Genomic DNA, 18,887 nt, shown 5'->3' with positions numbered 1-18,887 from the left:
CTGTCTGGTTCATGTCTCCAGGCAGCTGTCTGTGGAGAGATAAGAGATGAGCTCAGAGGGAGATGACCGCTCTCCTAATCTCACGACTCCCCACCCCCCTCCCTCCCTCTCCCCGGGGTGCCCCCCAGGACTCACCGGGATGAGGCAAATGGCCTGCGAGCTGCCTGGAAGATTTGCATGAAGGCAAATGAGTCTGGTGAATGACGCTTTAGTGTGTGTTAGTGGGTGTATGTCCATGTATTTGAGTGTGTGTGTGTTTCGTTTGTGTGCGTGTGTAGGGGGGGTTTGTGTGTGCGCGTGAGTGTGTGTGTAGGGGGGGTTTGTGTGCATGTGTGTTAGTGTGTGTGTGTGTGTGTCTGTCTGCAGCTACTGTAACAGAGAGCAGGAATGGTAAGAGCTACAGTTGGTCCATTGTATGTGTTGGAGAGTAAAGTGCTGGACTTTAGTCTGTGTACAGAATGAAGGCTGATCCCTTCTCTTCTGTTACAGTGTGTCCAGCTAGACAGAGCCGAGACTGAGACGTGTGTGTGCGTGTGTGTGCGTGTGTGTGCGTGTGTGTGTGTGCGTGTCTGCGTGTGTCTGCGTGTGTGTGCGTGTGTCTGCGTGTGTGTGCGTGTGTGTGCGTGTGTCTGCGTGTGTGTCTGCGTGTGTGTCTGCGTGTGTGTGCGTGTGTGTGCGTGTCTGCGTGTGTGTGCGTGCCAACTAGGATAGAAAAACAAACATACTTTATGTATGTGTCAATGTGTGGTGCGTGTGTGTTGTGTGTATCACGTTGAAACCATTACATTAGGTTTACTGAGCACAGGACTGTGTGTGTGTGTGTGTGGGTGTGGGTGTTATGGGTTAGTGTGTAATGATGGAAGAGCCAATCAGAGGCTGGGCTAGTTTAAACCTGTCCACCAGGCCATCCTCTCTCCTGATGCTTCAAAGACAACCACCACAATGATTTATATCTTCATTGTGTGTGTGTGTGTGTGTGTCAGCCAGCTGACAAGTTAATTTCCTGTGTGCTGTTCCTGTCAGTGACGCAGCCTCCAGCTACCAGCCTCACGCATGTCATTCTGTTTTCTCTGCAACTGAGCACCAGGCCAGGTGCGGAAGGAAGGTTCCTGGATGTTTCGTCACCATCCGCCCCACGGCTGTTCAAGGTGGCATCACTGCCATTCCACATTGTAGAGGTACAAATAGCTAACCCTAACCCTCCACAGAGTGGAGAGGTACATAGCTAACCCTAACCCTCCACAGAGTGGAGAGGTACATAGCTAACCCTAACCCTCCACAGAGTGGAGAGGTACACATAGCTAACCCTAACCCTCCACAGAGTGGAGAGATACAGATAGCTAACCCTAACCGCAAAAACGAGCTTATCGGCCAGTCAACCAGCCAGCAAGCCACTCGATTATTCAGATATGTAATTGTGTCAGTTTAATTTGTAGGGGAGGGTATCGCTCAGTGGTTAGAGCGCTTGAAGGCTGATCAAGTAATTGCAGGTTCAAATTCCCCATGTTGTACGTTGCTAGGTCAGCTGGTCAACCACTTTGGATGAAAGTTTCTGGAAAATGAATACATCATTATTGTATTACACTAAACCTACATATTGGGATATTGTGGTGGTGTTCTTGCAAAAACACAGATTTGTACCAGAAGTACTTGGTTGTTAAGTTCCACCATAACGAATCTAGTTTTCCATTTCAGTAAAGGTGTGAAATCAGAGATCTTTACTTTGCGACTTACAACTTCTATTTTAGCTTGTTCCTTGTTCACACTATAGAAAAATATACACATCGTCAACACAAATCTCAGCATTATGTGACAACCGCAGTGTGCAATTGAGACTGAATGACACTGGTCCCCAGAGACAAGAAGCACATCCAGCTGTGTTGTAGTCTTCAAGGTCCCTTTAATTATCTTACAACATGATGCACACCAACACACAGACACCAACACACAGACACCAACACACACACACACACACTAACACACCAAACACACACTGCTATGAGGGGAGGAGTCTCCTGGAAGTCTGAGGAGGGGAACAATGCCTGGTGGAGCAGGGAGAGGGAGAGACAGGAAGGCTGTGATGTCACACAGGGAAGAGGGGGGGGCGAGGGGGGTCCTGGGAGGGGGACTGCCTTCCCGTTTCCTGGCAGCGCCTGCCTGCGCCCTCCTCTCCTCCCTCGCTTCCTCTCCTCCCTCGCTTCTCCTCCCTGTCTCTGAGTGAAACAGAGAGGGAGGGCCAGAGAGTTGACCAGGATTCTCCCAGGATAGAGCTGTCTTCCCAGGAGGAGGTTGAAAACAGGACCGTGGGTCTGGTCTGCTGGGGAAAGCTTGGCTTGGATCCGCCCCACCTGCTACCATGTACAGCGGATATGGAGGTACTGCTCTCTGGCGCTAACTTGTCGTCCGACTGGCACTCGTATTTTCAAAGTTTTACCAATTCTGTACTTGTGTTTCTGTCGGAAGTTCACAGAAACAGTTCTCTGGTACTGTGGCTGGAACAGTGTGTGTGTGTTAAAGCTGGGCTGGATTGAAATGGGATGGGTTGTCATTATCGGTTTGCTTCTCTGTGTGGTTTTTCACATATCTGACCTGGTATGGGGTTCCAACCCCCCATTAGCTCTCATGTTCAGCCTGTGTGCGTCTCTGTGGGTTTAGTGTGATGTTCAGTTGTCCTCCAGTAGTTCATCACCCTCTGTGTTTTCTGCTTTTATACTCTGCCCACCTGTTCCTTCCAGATCTCATCTACTCTCTCGCTCTCTCTCCCTGTCTTTCTTTCTCTCTGTCCGCCTTAATCTCTCTTTCATTCTGTCCTGCTGTGTGTCTCCAGTATCAGCATCAGAGTGGTTTAGCCTGCTGGGCTCAGTGCTGGTTCAGTCCAGCTCCAGTGTTCTCATGGCTGAGCTGGCGGGCCGGGGCTGTGACCATGGAGACGGTAGGCTGTAGGGCAGAGGAAGGTACCTGACTGGACAGGGTGGGCTGTAGGACCTAGGAAGGTACCTGATTGGACAGGGTGGGATGTAGGGCAAAGGAAGGTACCTGACTGGACAGGGTGGGCTGTAGGGCAGAATAAGGTACCTGACTGGACAGGGTGGGCTGTAGGACCTAAGAAGGTATCTGATTGGACAGGGTGGGCTGTAGGGCAGAGGAAGGTACCTGATTGGACAGGGTAGGCCGTAGGGCAGAAGAAAGCACAGCCTGATTGGACAGGGTAGGCTGTAGGGCAGAGGAAGGTACCTGATTGGACAGGGTAGGCTGTAGGGCCAGAAGAAGGTACCTGATTGGACAGGGTGAGCTGTAGGGCAGAGGAAGGCACAGCCTGATTGGACAGGGTGGGCTGTAGGGCAGAGGAAGGCACAGCCTGGTTGTTATTTAAGCCTGCAAGTGGGCCCTTCCTGGCACTTCTCTTAGAACAGGAAGGACCCCTCCTCCACTTCCTGCTCCTGGAGGGGGAGAGGAGAGAGAAACAAAAAGCCACTGGTACAGAGGAGCAATACAAACAGAGAGAGATTGAGTTGTGTGTGTGTGTGGGGGGGGGGGGTGGGGGGGGGGGGTGTTACAGGGGCAAGTCTGTGGTCCGGGTTACAGGGGAGAGGGGAGGGGGTATTAAGTTTGTGGTCACTTCAACCCTAGTGGTTTCAGCGGTAAGGGTCTAATGGTTGCGGTCTGGTTGTGATTTGGTTCCTGACTGTTGTGGCTCAGTTTAAAAGACCATGGTTGTGCTCAGTTTCTCCATAACAATCCACAAGCCAGTGTCAGTGTTTTAGTCTGCTGTGTGTTGACTCAGCTCTCAGAGGCAGGGGAGGAAGGGGGGGGGAGAAGTGGAGGGGGGGGGAGGGAGGAGGGAGTGAATGGGAGGAGGAGGGGAGGGAAGGTGTGGGGGGAATGGGAGGAGAAGGTGAAGAGGAGGGGGGAAGACAGAAGGGGGAGAGGAGGAGTAGGGGGAAGAGAGAAGGGGGAGAGGAGGAGTAGGGGGGGAAGAGAGAAGGGGGAGAGGAGGAGTAGGGGGGGAAGAGAGAAGGGGGAGAGGAGGAGTAGGGGGGGAAGAGAGAAGGGGGAGAGGAGGAGTAGGGGGGGAAGAGAGAAGGAGGGGAGGCGGTGACAGGGGGCTTTTTTAGAACCTAGCAGGAGAATGAACAGGAAGGAAGAGGATGCTTGTGTGTCCGGTGAGGGTCAGAAAGTCACATGACCACCTGACCCAATTTGTATTTATATTTCTTTGTTCAACGATCTGTTCCTCAGGTGGTGGCTTGATGCTGTCAGTAAGCTGTCCTGGCTCTGTAGAAGGAGGAGAGGCCTCAACACTAACACACACTAACACACACTAACACGCATTAATGAAACCCTACACATACTAACACATCACACACCAACACACTAACACACGCTAACACATTCTAGTTTTTGATTATAATAAGTATAATAATTCCAACAGTAGTTGGAACTCACATCTAGCCTATTTTGCATGATTGCAGAAGGTGTGCACCTGTCCTGATAAGACCAGTGTACTCTACAGGTGGGAGCTGGACACTTTCTGTGTGTTTCCTGAGCTCTAGTCTCACAGCCTCTGTACTACATAGAGTCTGTCTGCGTTCTGGTGTTGTTTCTGGAGGCAACCTGACTTGTCTGGTCCCTGTGTTGGGTTAGCAAGCAGCCATGTCTGTCTCTGTGTTTGGTTAGGGACATCCCTCCCTCCCTCGCTCCCTCATCTCCTCCTCCCTCCTGTCTCCCTCCTCTTTCCTGGCTGTCTCCGTGGGGCTGGTCTCTGCTCCTGGCCCAGGGGGCGGGAGACCCTGCGACTGTGTCATGTCTGGAATGTCACAGGGAGACAGATGGGGGCGGGGCCGGCTGAGCAGGGCTCTGTCTATTGGCTTGCTTGGCTGTCTGTCTGCGAGAGGAGAGGAGCGGTGTGTGTGTGTGTGTGTGCGGATCACGCATGCAGGCACTGTATGTTAAACTGTTATGTGTGGCCTGATGTTGAGGGTGGGTGAGGCATGTTAGGGAGTGAACATGTGTGTGTGTGTGTGTGTGTGTGTGTGTATGGCGACATGTGGCCCCATGGCTTTGTATTCTAGAATTGTCCTGGAGGGAAGAGCCAGTCAAAAGAACAATAGACATGGTGAGGATGTGAGTGTGTGTGTTTGGCCGTAGCTACCCAGTCATCATGGAAGGCTGTGGAAGGTCAGGGCAGAGCGTGAGGGTGTGTGTGTGTGTGGGCAGGGAGGGGGCCAGGGGGATGATGTGTTATGTTTGGAGAAGCCCACCACTGGCTGTCTGTATGGCCTGATCCTACTGTATTATCTCTGGACTGGTGTGGGTCTGCCTTCTGGGGACAGGTAGGACACACACACACACATGCACTCACACACATTCACACACACAAACACACTCGCATGCGCAGACCGAATGAAAGGTATGGGCAGGGAGGCAGTCCTGAGATCGATATTGGACTGGCTGACAGGATTGGGACTGGTGTCTGACACTGGTTCCCAGTAGCCTGTACTGGGGGTTGTGAGTGTGGTCCTGGTCCATCGGGGACTCCAGAAAGGAGGGGGCGAGAGGAGAGAGACGCTCGGACGATGTGTCGCTTACCTGTGTCCTGTCTGCCTCTAGACACACACAAAGTCAAGGATTCAACCAGTACAGGTGTGTGTAGCAGGGGAGGTGTGTGTGTGTCCACTTTTCGTAGGTATTTTGTTACTGTTGACTTGCTGTTTGCCAGAGTGTGATGCCTGTGTGTGTGTGTGTGTGTGTGTGTGTGTGTCCAGGCCAGATAGAGGCAGCCCCAGCAGTAGCATGCTGACACCAGCAGACAGACCGGGAGCTAAGCTTCAGACTGGTTCAGTAAGATGTGTAGCCTGGCCAGCCCTCTCTCTCTCTCTCTCTCTCTCTCTCTCTCTCTCTCTCTCTCTCTCTCTCTCTCTCTCTCTCTCTCTCTCTCTCTCTCTTTCACTGCATGATACTCTATTTCCTCTTTTCAACACTCTGTCAGCTTCGGTTTGTTATTAGTCAAAGTGGGTTGTGTCAACATGGCGGAGAGAGGGAGGGAGTGGGGGATGGGAGGGAGGAAGGGGTGGAGGAGGGGTTGGAAAGAAGGCTGTATTTCTGTGTGGTCATAACCCAGACTAAGAAATATGAACTTTCTTCCTTGACAGGTTTCCCTGTTGGGAGAACCATTAGCCTAAAACTTCCTGTGCTGGGGGTCTGTAGACGTCTGCTGGGGTCTGTAGAGATCTGTTGGGGTCTGTAGAGATCTGTTGGGGTCTGTAGAAGGCTGCTGGGGTCTGTAGAGATCTGCTGGGGTCTGTAGAGATCTGCTGGGCTCTGTAGAAGGCTGCTGGGGTCTGTAGAAGGCTGCTGGGGTCTGTAGAGATCTGCTGGGGTCTGTAGAGATCTGTTGGGGTCTGTAGAGATCTGTTGGGGTCTGTAGACGTCTGCTGGGGTCTGTAGAGATCTGTTGGGGTCTGTAGAGATCTGTTGGGGTCTGTAGAAGGCTGTTGGGGTCTGTAGAGATCTGCTGGGGTCTGTAGAGATCTGCTGGGCTCTGTAGAAGGCTGCTGGGGTCTGTAGAAGGCTGCTGGGGTCTGTAGAAGGCTGCTGGGGTCTGTAGAGATCTGCTGGGCTCTGTAGAGATCTGTTGGGGTCTGTAGAAGGCTGCTGGGGTCTGTAGAAGGCTGCTGGGGTCTGTAGAAGGCTGCTGGGGTCTGTTGAGATCTGCTGGGGTCTGTAGAAGGCTACTGGGGTCTGTAGAGGGGGGCTGTAGAGGGCTGCTGTTATCACGGTCTGATACAGCTCACCCCAGCAGGTCTGGTACAGCTCACCCCAGCAGCTCTGGTACAGCTCACCCCAGCAGGTCTGGTACAGCTCACCCCAGCAGGTCTGGTACAGCTCACCCCAGAAGGTCTGGTACAGCTCACCCAGCAGGTCTGATACAGCTCACCCCAGCAGGTCTGGTACAGCTCACCCCAGCAAGTCTGGTACTGAGCAGTGTGGTAGCATGGATAGGAGCCAAGCCTCTAATGCTGGAGCTGTTTACTTTCTCTGTAAGCAGACATCAGTCATCTTCACAGAGCAGGCAGATAACCTGTTTACTTTGATTAACACTCAAGCCCTAATAATCCCCTGTGAGGAACTATACTCTCACTAGAAATCCACTGACCAGAAATACCCTCTCTAGAACTGCAGTGTTTAGAACTACTCTTTATCTACAACCGCACTGACCACAACGGCCACCACATTTACTGATACTGTCTGTCTCTGCACTGGCCTGTGTGTGTGTGGTTTGGCCTGGTCCCCGGGTATGGTGTGTATGTGTGTCTGGGCCTGGCCTGATCCCCGGGGACTGGTGTGTGTTTAATCTAGTCTTTCTCCCCTCATCAAAGAGGAGGGAGCGAGGGAAGGGGAAGGCAGAGGAAGTGGAGAGAGAGAGAGGGATGTCACTAATGCTGGGACAAAGTACCCTGTGTCACCACCCTGCTCTCCATGCCAATGCAGTGTAGCGGGGTTTGCTCGTTTAAGATTAGCAATACTTAATTTATAATAAAGTATGTAGTTCTTGGGGGCACCACCTCTTATTGTTAAAGGGATAGAGGAAACCTTATTGAATAATATTTAAATAATAGCCTTCGTAATAATCAGTCTAATCTTAAGGAATGAATTCGTTCTAAGAGTAGAGCCAATCGTAACATCAGTGAACACGCACGTCAAAATATCTTTACAATGAATTTATTCAAGTAAGGTAAACAGATCTTATGAAAAGTTGGATTATGGGTTTGATATGAGAGATTGGTTTCAATGAACAGAATGAAATGGTCTAACTTAAAGAAAGGCAGAAATTGTACAGTCAGTGATTACATCCTTACAAATCATAAACAGAGCTCACGCCAATGCCATGTCGAGGAGGAAAGAGCGTTAGCCATAGTTACGTTTGATCAGGGGTTGATCAATGATGTTGAGGGCGGTTTGCGCCAAAGGTCCATTTGAAGAATCTGAAGTCACAGCGCGGCTGCGCTGGGTCATGTGACTGAGTCTGCGGGATCTCAGTGAAGTCGCATTTGGAATTGCGTTTTTGGTTCTTCTGTTGAAACGTCCCGATAGTGACGCGTTCACTATGAAGTTGAATCTCAGGAGAAGCTTGGCGACGTCCTTTGGAACGCCAATCCTGATGGCGTTCATGCCATGGTCGGTTTCGCTGGAGTCAGAGATTGATGGTCATCTTAGGGCTTTATACAGTTCGAGGGAGGACCCGTCTGGGGTCAGATGTGGATTGGGGGAAGCTGGGTTCTCAACTCCCCCCTCCTTCCTTCACACCTACCAAAGGTGTGATCTGATCTTTGGCTGGTTCATTCGATGGTTCAAATATTGTTCTGGACATCTTGGTACAGTTACAAAATATAGTTGAATGATTGTTTTATTATGATAGCTTCGTGTAGATACCAAGAATGACGTGGTTATCTTTCAGGAAGAAGGAGTTGTTACTAGAATCAAGATTTCAGTGAACACAACATTAAAACAAAGTAACAAACATAACACAAATATCCCTCTCATAATTCTCCACCTTGTACTCTTGTGGTAAAGGTGAAGTCTCAAGCACTTTCCTCAAAAGTTCTGATCAAGGTATGTTCTTTGTTCAAATCGCCGCCGAAACGGATAGCAAATGGTCGCTGGAGACGTGTTGTCTAAATCAGGCCCTTTGAAGCTTGCAAGCTAGCAGGAGGGCTGATTAGGTAGATTGGGGAGGCCCCCCCCCCATTCTATGGTTCCTTTGCATCGGCGTTTGGTGGGTAATCAGCATACTGAGGGTGTCACAAGGGCTGATTCTGATGTGATTGAATCACTCTTCAGGTGTGGCAAGATGTTGGCTCCGTGTGGTCTTGTGGACCTCACTACATCCCCCCGGATGTCAACTTTCATAGACCGTCGTCGATGAAACTGTTGACATGAAGACAAGAGAAGAAAGACCACAGCAGCGTAACAGCATGTCACCCCCCCTCCCCAGACAGTGGCATGGCTATGAGTGATTAAGCTATGACATGACATAGGAAAAAGGTTGAGAGGAAATTATTGAAACAAAAAGAGGCACTTGAAGTGGCTTACAATGGCCGTAGCAATTGAAGCTTTGTGACTAGGGGTCTAGATGAGGGAAAAGTTGTCGGCTTTCCAATCTTTTTAAATCAAACTAGTTTCAATAAACTCATTTAGGTTATGGTTACAATTGACTGCCAAAGACGTATACAAATAACAAATAAAGGTACAAGGTAATTATAGTACATACTTTACACAATTATAGTTACTAAGTAGCTTCTTGAAGTCAACGTAACTAAACCACATTGATGAACTGCATCTAATAATGTAACTTTAGTTTGGCAACCACTGTTATTTTAAAACACAGTTAGCTGTGGGAATAGTCAATGCTTTTTTCGACAAGCTATCGTGGCGGCATAATAGGTTACGTGTAGAAACTGCATTGTTTAGTTGCTTCTAAACAAAAGTCCTTCAGGACTAATCACTACTGTCTGTTTCCTTGAACTAGACATGTGCACCAACGTATTAGTTGGTTGGTTAATTCACTTAACCAAATAGCTACACTATTAAAATAGAGGCTATAATAAAGGCTCTTATGCTACTTTCCGTGAAGAGCTGGCCGAGGCAGATTACAACGTAAATGTCGGGGCAGCGGTGTTTCTGAGCACGCGCGTACCTCCGGTCAAACCTAGCCGCTTCCTTTGAGCTAGCTGGTCCCACACACACACTCGTGGTGGCGGTAGGTTACGTGTACAGAACTGCGTTGTTTAGTTGCTTCTAAACAAAAGTCCTTCAGGACTAAGCACTACTGTCTGTTTCCCTGAACTAGACATGTGCACCAACGTATTAGTTGGTTGGTTAATTCACTTAACCAAATAGCTACACTATTAAAATAGAGGCTATAATAAAGGCTCTTATGCTACTTTCCGTGAAGAGCTGGCCGAGGCAGATTACAACGTAAATGTCGGGGCAGCGGTGTTTCTGAGCACGCGCGTACCTCCGGTCAAACCTAGCCGCTTCCTTTGAGCTAGCTGGTCCCACACACACACTAGCAGCTATTTCACGAAAAACAATTGAATACGCACACAGCCACTGTAGCCTAGGCACAGTAGTATTAAATACATGGTGCTACATACAGTTAGAGCTCGCTCTATTTTAACAGTTCGTTTCACAAAAGTTACGATTGCTCATTTCAATCTATCTTAGCCTCACACAGGGCACCATTATGTAGCGGGGTTTGCTCGTTTAAGATTAGCAATACTTAATTTATAATAAAGTATGTAGTTCTTGGGGGCACCACCTCTTATTGTTAAAGGGATAGAGGAAACCTTATTGAATAATATTTAAATAATAGCCTTCGTAATAATCAGTCTAATCTTAAGGAATGAATTCGTTCTAAGAGTAGAGCCAATCGTAACATCAGTGAACACGCACGTCAAAATATCTTTACAATGAATTTATTCAAGTAAGGTAAACAGATCTTATGAAAAGTTGGATTATGGGTTTGATATGAGAGATTGGTTTCAATGAACAGAATGAAATGGTCTAACTTAAAGAAAGGCAGAAATTGTACAGTCAGTGATTACATCCTTACAAATCATAAACAGAGCTCACGCCAATGCCATGTCGAGGAGGAAAGAGCGTTAGCCATAGTTACGTTTGATCAGGGGTTGATCAATGATGTTGAGGGCGGTTTGCGCCAAAGGTCCATTTGAAGAATCTGAAGTCACAGCGCGGCTGCGCTGGGTCATGTGACTGAGTCTGCGGGATCTCAGTGAAGTCGCATTTGGAATTGCGTTTTTGGTTCTTCTGTTGAAACGTCCCGATAGTGACGCGTTCACTATGAAGTTGAATCTCAGGAGAAGCTTGGCGACGTCCTTTGGAACGCCAATCCTGATGGCGTTCATGCCATGGTCGGTTTCGCTGGAGTCAGAGATTGATGGTCATCTTAGGGCTTTATACAGTTCGAGGGAGGACCCGTCTGGGGTCAGATGTGGATTGGGGGAAGCTGGGTTCTCAACTCCCCCCTCCTTCCTTCACACCTACCAAAGGTGTGATCTGATCTTTGGCTGGTTCATTCGATGGTTCAAATATTGTTCTGGACATCTTGGTACAGTTACAAAATATAGTTGAATGATTGTTTTATTATGATAGCTTCGTGTAGATACCAAGAATGACGTGGTTATCTTTCAGGAAGAAGGAGTTGTTACTAGAATCAAGATTTCAGTGAACACAACATTAAAACAAAGTAACAAACATAACACAAATATCCCTCTCATAATTCTCCACCTTGTACTCTTGTGGTAAAGGTGAAGTCTCAAGCACTTTCCTCAAAAGTTCTGATCAAGGTATGTTCTTTGTTCAAATCGCCGCCGAAACGGATAGCAAATGGTCGCTGGAGACGTGTTGTCTAAATCAGGCCCTTTGAAGCTTGCAAGCTAGCAGGAGGGCTGATTAGGTAGATTGGGGAGGCCCCCCCCCCCATTCTATGGTTCCTTTGCATCGGCGTTTGGTGGGTAATCAGCATACTGAGGGTGTCACAAGGGCTGATTCTGATGTGATTGAATCACTCTTCAGGTGTGGCAAGATGTTGGCTCTGTGTGGTCTTGTGGACCTCACTACAGCAGATTACTGATAATCAACTCAGACACTGAGTCACTCTGTCCATCCTCAGGCCTCTCTCTTTTTCTCTTTCACTTTCCAGTTTTCTCTTCATCTCTTTCTCGTTGCTTTTTCCCCTCTGTCTTCTCTTTTTCTTTCAGTGTGTTTTCCCCTCTCTCTCCCGCTGACCTGCGGTCTCTGTCTCTGTCTGTTCTTGGTCTCTCTCTCTCTCTCTCTCTCTCTCTCTCTCTCTCTCTCTCTCTCTCTCTCTCTCTCTCTCTCTCTCTCTCTCTCTCTCTCCCTCCCGCTGACCTGAGGTCTCTGTCCGTCCTTGGTGTCTCTCTCTCTCTCTCTCTCTCTCTCTCTCTCTCTGAGACATGGTCAGCAGTGTCATGCTAGCCACAGGAAGAGTGTAGGAGGGCGAGATAGAGAGACAGCAGTAACTTGGTATTGTTGTGTTGAGTTTGTGTGTGTGTGTGTGTGTGTGTCTCTGCGCCAGGTTTTTCCAGGCAAGTTTGGAAGCCGTGACACACACTTTCCTCCCCTGTCCTGATCTCTGCACAGGAAGACAGGGCGATGGGCAGGCTAGATTAGCTGAAGCGGATGTGTCCAGGGGGTTTCTGTTTAGACCTGGAGACTGGAACCATCCGCCCCCTCCACCAACGGTCTGCGACCGGGACATGACACCGGAGCGGGGCTGACCTCAGAGCTCTCTCACACGCAACACACAGCCGCTTAGCTGGCATCTGACAAACATGCATGCGGATCCAGGAGATCATGCTTTAATGATCAGTTAGGAGAGGAACACCATTGAAAGTGCCGACATGGCTCGCCCACAACACAACACAACGGCAACATAATCACTGGTAAATGACTGGTTATGAGGAGCGACGTCTTCATCATGAGACACAGTCCAGAAGTCAGCTGTGCTCATTGGTTGAAGGCACTGATCTGTCTCCTGAGTGGTTTCCCCGGCCGAGGGGGGGGGGGGTCAGGGGTCAGATTACACCAGCTGAAGGAGCTCCGGGGGCTTAGAAGCGGCCCCTGGCTGTGTGCGCGACCGCTAAAGCCTTCCCCCCCCCCCGTACTCCCAGGAGTGTAACGGTGTGCTTCCTCCCCCTCCTGTCTCCCAGGGAGTCCCTCGAGGGCGGTATCCACCATGTCGCTGTCCGTGCGGCCTTCTCGCAGGGTGCTCACACGCTCCATCACTAGGAGCCAGTCCTTCGCTGGGGTCAACTCCTACGACAAGTCCTACCGGTAAGAACACAGACACACACGCACTCATACAGACAGACAGACAGACACACACACATACACACACACGTACACACAGCACACAGATCCAAACTCAGATGGAGTGTGTGCTCAGCGGCTCCACCTGACAGGATGTCCTCTGATCTGCACTTCCTGTCTGTTACTGTTGACGTCTCAGCCGTGCTTCAAACATGGTTGTCACTGCCACGCCTCATACAGACATGCTGTTATTGTCTGTGTCTGTGTGTGTGTTTTTCCCTGCGTGTGTTTCTGTGTCCCTGCGCGTGCATGAGTGTCCCTATATCAGTGTATGTGTCTGTGTGTGTGTGTCTGTATTTGTTCCTGTGTGTGTATATGTGTATGTACAGTACGTCCATGTGTGTGTGTGTGTGTGGGTGCAGTGTTCTCAGTGGGGTCGAACCAGGAGAACTCAAGATGACAGACAGACAGATCTGATCAGGTGATGATGCTGATGATGCTGTTTCAGGAACCTGTCAGTGTTCAGCACCCCGGGCCTGAGCAGGAAGCCGTCCAGAGCCAGCAGGATGTTCACCCTGTCCACCAAGTCCCCGCCCCCTAAGGTGCCCCAGCCTGAGAGGCTGGACGAGGTCTACGAGGCTCTGAAGAGAGGCCTGCAGTGAGTCCACACACAGACCTATATACACACACACACACATATATATATTTAAACTCTGAAGAGAGGCCTGCAGGGAGTCCACACACACAGACATGTATGATAGTTGTGTGTGTGTGTGTGTGTGTGTGTCCAGGTCATACCTGCAGGTGCACCAGCTGGAGCTGGAAGGACTGAGCAGACAGATGAGGGAGTCCAAGAGGAACTCCAGGCTGGTAGGTCACCACGACAACGCCTCACCGCAGGGACCAGGGTTCGAATCCGGCCCGGGCCATTTCCCTGTGTGCCCTTCCCTCCTCTCTCTCTCTTCCTTACATTCCCCGTCTCTACACTGTCTCTGTCCAAATTAAAGCAGAAATGTCATAAAAAGATTATTAAAAGGTTATTAAAATAATAACCATGTCCTTGTTTGTCCTCTCAGGGCTTCCTGTATGAGCTGGACAAGGTGAGTAGGACCCCCACTCATCTGTAGAACCCACTACAGAACCACAGTAGAACCACAACAGAACCACAGTATAACCCTCAGGACTGTTCAAAACAAACGCAATCAATAGATACGATAATAACAGCCTCTGACCTGATGTGTGTGTGTGTGTGTCCTCTACAGCAAGTCAAGGTGATCGAGAGGTTCATGAGAAAACTTGAGTTTCATCTCAGCAAGGTATGTCTCCTTTATGGGTGTGTGTGTGTGTCTCCAGACAGAGACACACTGGTTTGGGGTTCAGCAGCTAAATACACACTGCAGTGGGAGTGACCACTGACATTACAGCTCTGAGTTCTCAAAACAAGACATGTGGAGGCCTGTTTTCACACACACACACACACACACACACACACACACACACACAGTGTGTTTTGTCGTGGTTTAGTGGCGGGGGTTTGGCCTCAGGCTAGTTTGACATTCCAGACCCTTTAGTTAGCCCTTACTCGGCTGGTGTCACTTCTCTTATTTACCTCCTCCCCCTCTGTCTCCCCCCTCGGTCTCCCCTCCTCGGTCTCCCTCCTCTGTCTCCCCCCCTCTGTCTCCCCCCCTCTGTCTCCCCTCCTCTGTCTCCCCTCCTCTGTCTCCCCCCTCTGTCTCCCCCCTCGGTCTCCCCTCCTCTGTCTCCCCCCCTCGGTCTCCCCTCCTCTGTCTCCCCCCCTCTGTCTCCCCCTCCTCTGTCTCCCCCTCCTCTGTCTCCCCCTCCTCTGTCTCCCCCTCCTCCGTCTCCCCCCCTCTGTCTCCCCCCTCTGTCTCCCCTCCTCTGTCTCCCCCCCTCTGTCTCCCCCTCCTCTGTCTCCCCCTCCTCTGTCTCCCCCTCCTCTGTCTCCCCCTCCTCCGTCTCCCCCCCTCTGTCTCCCCCCTCTGTCTCCCCTCCTCTGTCTCCCCCCCTCTGTCTCCCCTCCTCCGTCTCCCCCCCTCTGTCTCCCCCCTCTGTCTCCCCTCCTCTGTCTCCCCCCCTCTGTCTCCCCTCCTCTGTCTCCCCCTCCTCCGTCTCCCCCCCCTGTCTCCCCCCTCTGTCTCCCCCCCTCTGTCTCCCCTCCTCTGTCTCCCCCTCCTCCGTCTCCCCCCCTCTGTCTCCCCCCTCTGTCTCCCCTCCTCTGTCTCCCCCCCTCTGTCTCCCCCTCCTCTGTCTCCCCCTCCTCTGTCTCCCCTCCTCTGTCTCCCCCTCCTCCGTCTCCCCCCCTCTGTCTCCCTCCTCCGTCTCCCCCCCTCTGTCTCCCCCCTCTGTCTCCCCTCCTCTGTCTCCCCCCCTCTGTCTCCCCCTCCTCTGTCTCCCCCTCCTCTGTCTCCCCCTCCTCTGTCTCCCCCTCCTCCGTCTCCCCCCCTCTGTCTCCCCCTCCTCTGTCTCCCCCTCCTCCGTCTCCCCCCCTCTGTCTCCCCCCTCTGTCTCCCCTCCTCTGTCTCCCCCCCTCTGTCTCCCCTCCTCCGTCTCCCCCCCTCTGTCTCCCTCCTCTGTCTCCCCTCCTCTGTCTCCCCCCCCCTGTCTCCCCTCCTCTGTCTCCCCTCCTCTGTCTCCCCCCTCTGTCTCCCCCACCCCTCCTCCCCCTCTTGACCTCTCTATCTGTCTCTGAGCTGAGGTACAACGGCTGCAGGTCATTTGTATCAAATGTGATGATAAACACAACTTCACTGCCCGGCCCCTCCCCTTCCTGCTAACAGAACTGTCCTAGTACTTATAGTTCTGATAGTACTTATAGTACAGTACTAGTGCTTATAGTACAGTACTAGTACTTATAGTACAGTACTAGTGCTTATAGTACAATACTAGTACTTATAGTACAGTACTAGTACTTATAGTACAGTACTAGTGCTTATAGTACAGTATTAGTGTTTATAGTACAGTATTAGTGCTTAGAGGAGGTAGGTATTATCTTCACATTACAGCTCTGACTCTCTCTACACCCCTCCCCCCCTCCTCCTCTCCCCCCCTCCTCCTCCTGCTGCAGTAAAACTTTAAAAGGCTGGATTTTGTTTATGTTTCTTTCTACCCCCTGGGGAGCAACGGCGTCTCTGTGGCCAGTGTGTGTGTACATGTGTGTGTCTGTGTACATGTCTGTACATGTTTGTGTGTGTGTGCGCGCGTGTATGTGTGTGTGCATGCTTGAATACAGCCACATGTGTTTATGTTTACATTCACATGTGCCAGTTTATATACAATATGAGTGTTATAGAATGCAGTGTGTGAGTGTATATACAGTTAGGTCCATAAATATTTGGACATTGACACAATTTTCATCATTTTGGCTCTGTATACCACCACAATGGATTTGAAATGAAACAATCAAGATGTGCTTTAAGTGCAGACTTTCAGCTTTAATTTCAGGGTATTTACATCCAAATCAGGTGAACGGTGTAGGAATTACAACACATTTGATATGTGGCCCCCCCCTTTTTAAGGGACCAAAAATAATTGGACAAACTAACATAATCATAAATCTAATTGTCACTTTTAATACTTGGTTGCAAATCCTTTGCAGTCAATGACAGCCTGAAGTCTGGAACCCATAGACATCACCAGACGCTGGGTTTCGTCCCTGGTGATGCTCTGCCAGGCCTCTACTGCAACTGTCTTCAGTTCCTGCTTGTTTTCCCTTCAGTTTTGTCTTTAGCAAGTGAAATGCATGCTCAATTGGATTTAGGTCAGGTGATTGACTTGGCCATTGCAGAACATTCCACTTCTTTGCCTTAAAAAACTCTTTGGTTGCTTTCGCAGTATGCTTCGGGTCATTGTCCATCTGCACTGTGAAGCGCCGTCCTATGAGTTCTGAAGCATTTGGCTGAATCTGAGCAGATAATATTGCCAGAAACACTTCAGAATTCATCCTACTGCTTTTGTCAGCAGTCACATCATCGATAAATACAAGGGAACCAGTTCCATTGGCAGCCATACATGCCCACGCCATAACACTACCTCCACCATGCTTCACTGATGAGGTGGTATGCTTTGGATCATGAGCAGTTCCTTCCCTTCTCCATACTCTTCTCTTCCCATCATTCTGGTACAAGTTGATCTTGGTCTCATCTGTCCATAGGATGTTGTTCCAGAACTGTACAGGCTCTTTTAGATGTTTTTTGGCAAACTCTAATCTGGTCTTCCAGTTTTTGAGACTCACCAATGGTTTACATCTTGTGGTGAACCCTCTGTATTTACTCTGGTGAAGTCTTCTCTTAATTGTTGACTTTGACACAGATACGCCTACCTCCTGGAGAGTGTTCTTGATCTGGCCAACTGTTGTGAAGGGGTTTTTCTTCACCAGGGAAAGAATTCTTCTGTCATCCACCACAGTTGTTTTCCGTGGTCTTCCGGGTCTTTTGGTGTTGCTGAGCTCACCAGTGCATTCTTTCTTTTTAAGAATGTACCAAACAGTTGATTTGGCCACACCTAATGTTTTTGCTATCTCTCTGATAGGTTTGTTTTGATTTTTCAGCCTAACGATGGCTTGCTTCACTGATGGTGACAGCTCTTTGGACTTCATATTGAGAGTTGACAGCAACAGATTCCAAACACAAATACCATACTTGAAATGAACTCTAGACCTTTTATCTGCTCCTTGTCAATGAAATAACGAACTCCCATGAGGGAATAACATACACCTGGCCATGGAACAGCTGAGCAGCCAATTGTCCAATTATTTTTGGTCCCTTAAAAAGGGGGGGGCCACATATCAAATGTGTTGTAATTCCTACACCGTTCACCTGATTTGGATGTAAATACCCTGAAATTAAAGCTGAAAGTCTGCACTTAAAGCACATCTTGATTGTTTCATTTCAAATCCATTGTGGTGGTATACAGAGCCAAAATGATGAAAATTGTGTCAATGTCCAAATATTTATGGACCTAACTGTATGTGTATCTTGGCATATGAATGTGTGTGTGTGTGTGTGTGAGCTTTAGAAATGAGACTGTAAAAAACCCTCAGGCTGCTCTCTTCTGCATTGCAGAGGATTTGGTACCTTCCTCTCTGTCGTTCCCTTCTCCTCCTCTGCTCCTCTCCCTGTCCTCCCTCTCTCCCTGTCCTCCCTCTCTCCCTGTCCTCCCTCTCTCCCTGTCCTCCCTCTCTCTCTGTCCTCCCTCTCTCTCTGTCCTCCCTCTCTCCCTGTCCTCCCTCTCTCCCTGTCCTCCCTCTCTCCCTGTCCTCCCTCTCTCCCTGTCCTCCCTATCTCTCTGTCCTCCCTCTCTCTGTCCTCCCTCTCTCCCTGTCCTCCCTCTCTGCCTGTCCTCCCTCTCTGCCTGTCCTCCCTCTCTCTCTGTCCTCCCTCTCTCCCTGTCCTCCCTCTCTCCCTGTCCTCCCTCTCTCTCTGTCCTCCCTCTCTCCCTGTCCGCCTCTCTCCCTGTCCTCCCTCTCTCTCTGTCCTCCCTCTCTCTGTCCTCCCTCTCTCTCTGTCCTCCCTCTCTCCCTGTCCTCCCTCTCTCCCTGTTCTCCCTCTCTCCCTGTCCTCCCTCTCTCTCTGTCCTCCCTCTCTCCCTGTCCTCCCTCTCTCTCTGTTCTCCCCCTCTCCCTGTTCTATCCACCTCTCCCTGTCCTCTCCTTCCCTGCCCCCCTCCCTCTCTGCCCCCCTCCCTCCCCCCCCTCACTCCACAGGGGTCTAGTTAGTTCTGCTTTAATCAGCGTGTCCCGGTGGAAATGCATTCTGGGAATAGCAGGCTCAGTTGGAGATCTGCTGAGCTCTGCTCAACGTCCTGGTCAGAATTTGACCTCTGACCTTGCCCTGACTTAAATACTTGTAAGTGCTGATCCCTCAATTCGGTTACCTCCTAACCTGGAGGAGTGGAGGAGTGGGGTCGCTGGTTCATTAAAGAGGAATTGTTCAGTCGTTCAGTCTTGGTACCCCGCCGAGGGCGTTTTGCGGGACTTGATCCTGGATTGCCGTTGTGTGTGTTCGTGAGTGAGT

General features: G+C 50.1%; 1 protein-coding gene across 3 annotated transcripts in view; it reads left to right on the top strand.

Moving 5' to 3' along the window:
- The window catches only part of LOC134021021 (rho family-interacting cell polarization regulator 1-like), a 30,694-nt gene extending 16,236 nt beyond the window's left edge, over positions 1-14,458 (top strand). Inside the window, exons 1-6 of one of the 3 annotated variants that reach the window (XM_062461439.1) lie at positions 2,233-2,375; positions 12,756-12,879; positions 13,364-13,513; positions 13,647-13,725; positions 13,932-13,955; positions 14,118-14,458. In XM_062461439.1, coding sequence (XP_062317423.1) covers positions 2,357-2,375; positions 12,756-12,879; positions 13,364-13,513; positions 13,647-13,725; positions 13,932-13,955; positions 14,118-14,264 — 543 coding nt within the window. In that variant the 5' untranslated portion in view covers positions 2,233-2,356 and the 3' untranslated portion in view covers positions 14,265-14,458. Of the gene's footprint in view, positions 1-2,232; positions 2,376-12,755; positions 12,880-13,363; positions 13,514-13,646; positions 13,726-13,931; positions 13,956-14,117 lie in introns of those variants that run through there. The other 2 variants (XM_062461442.1, XM_062461441.1) reach the window with 2 other exon arrangements.
- Positions 14,459-18,887: the final 4,429 nt, after the last annotated feature.

This window comes from Osmerus eperlanus, chromosome 5, assembly GCF_963692335.1.
Source record: "Osmerus eperlanus chromosome 5, fOsmEpe2.1, whole genome shotgun sequence".
Classification (NCBI taxonomy): domain Eukaryota; kingdom Metazoa; phylum Chordata; class Actinopteri; order Osmeriformes; family Osmeridae; genus Osmerus; species Osmerus eperlanus.
The sequence above is the reverse complement of the archived record's forward strand: the minus strand, read 5'-3'. Positions and strand labels throughout refer to the sequence as shown.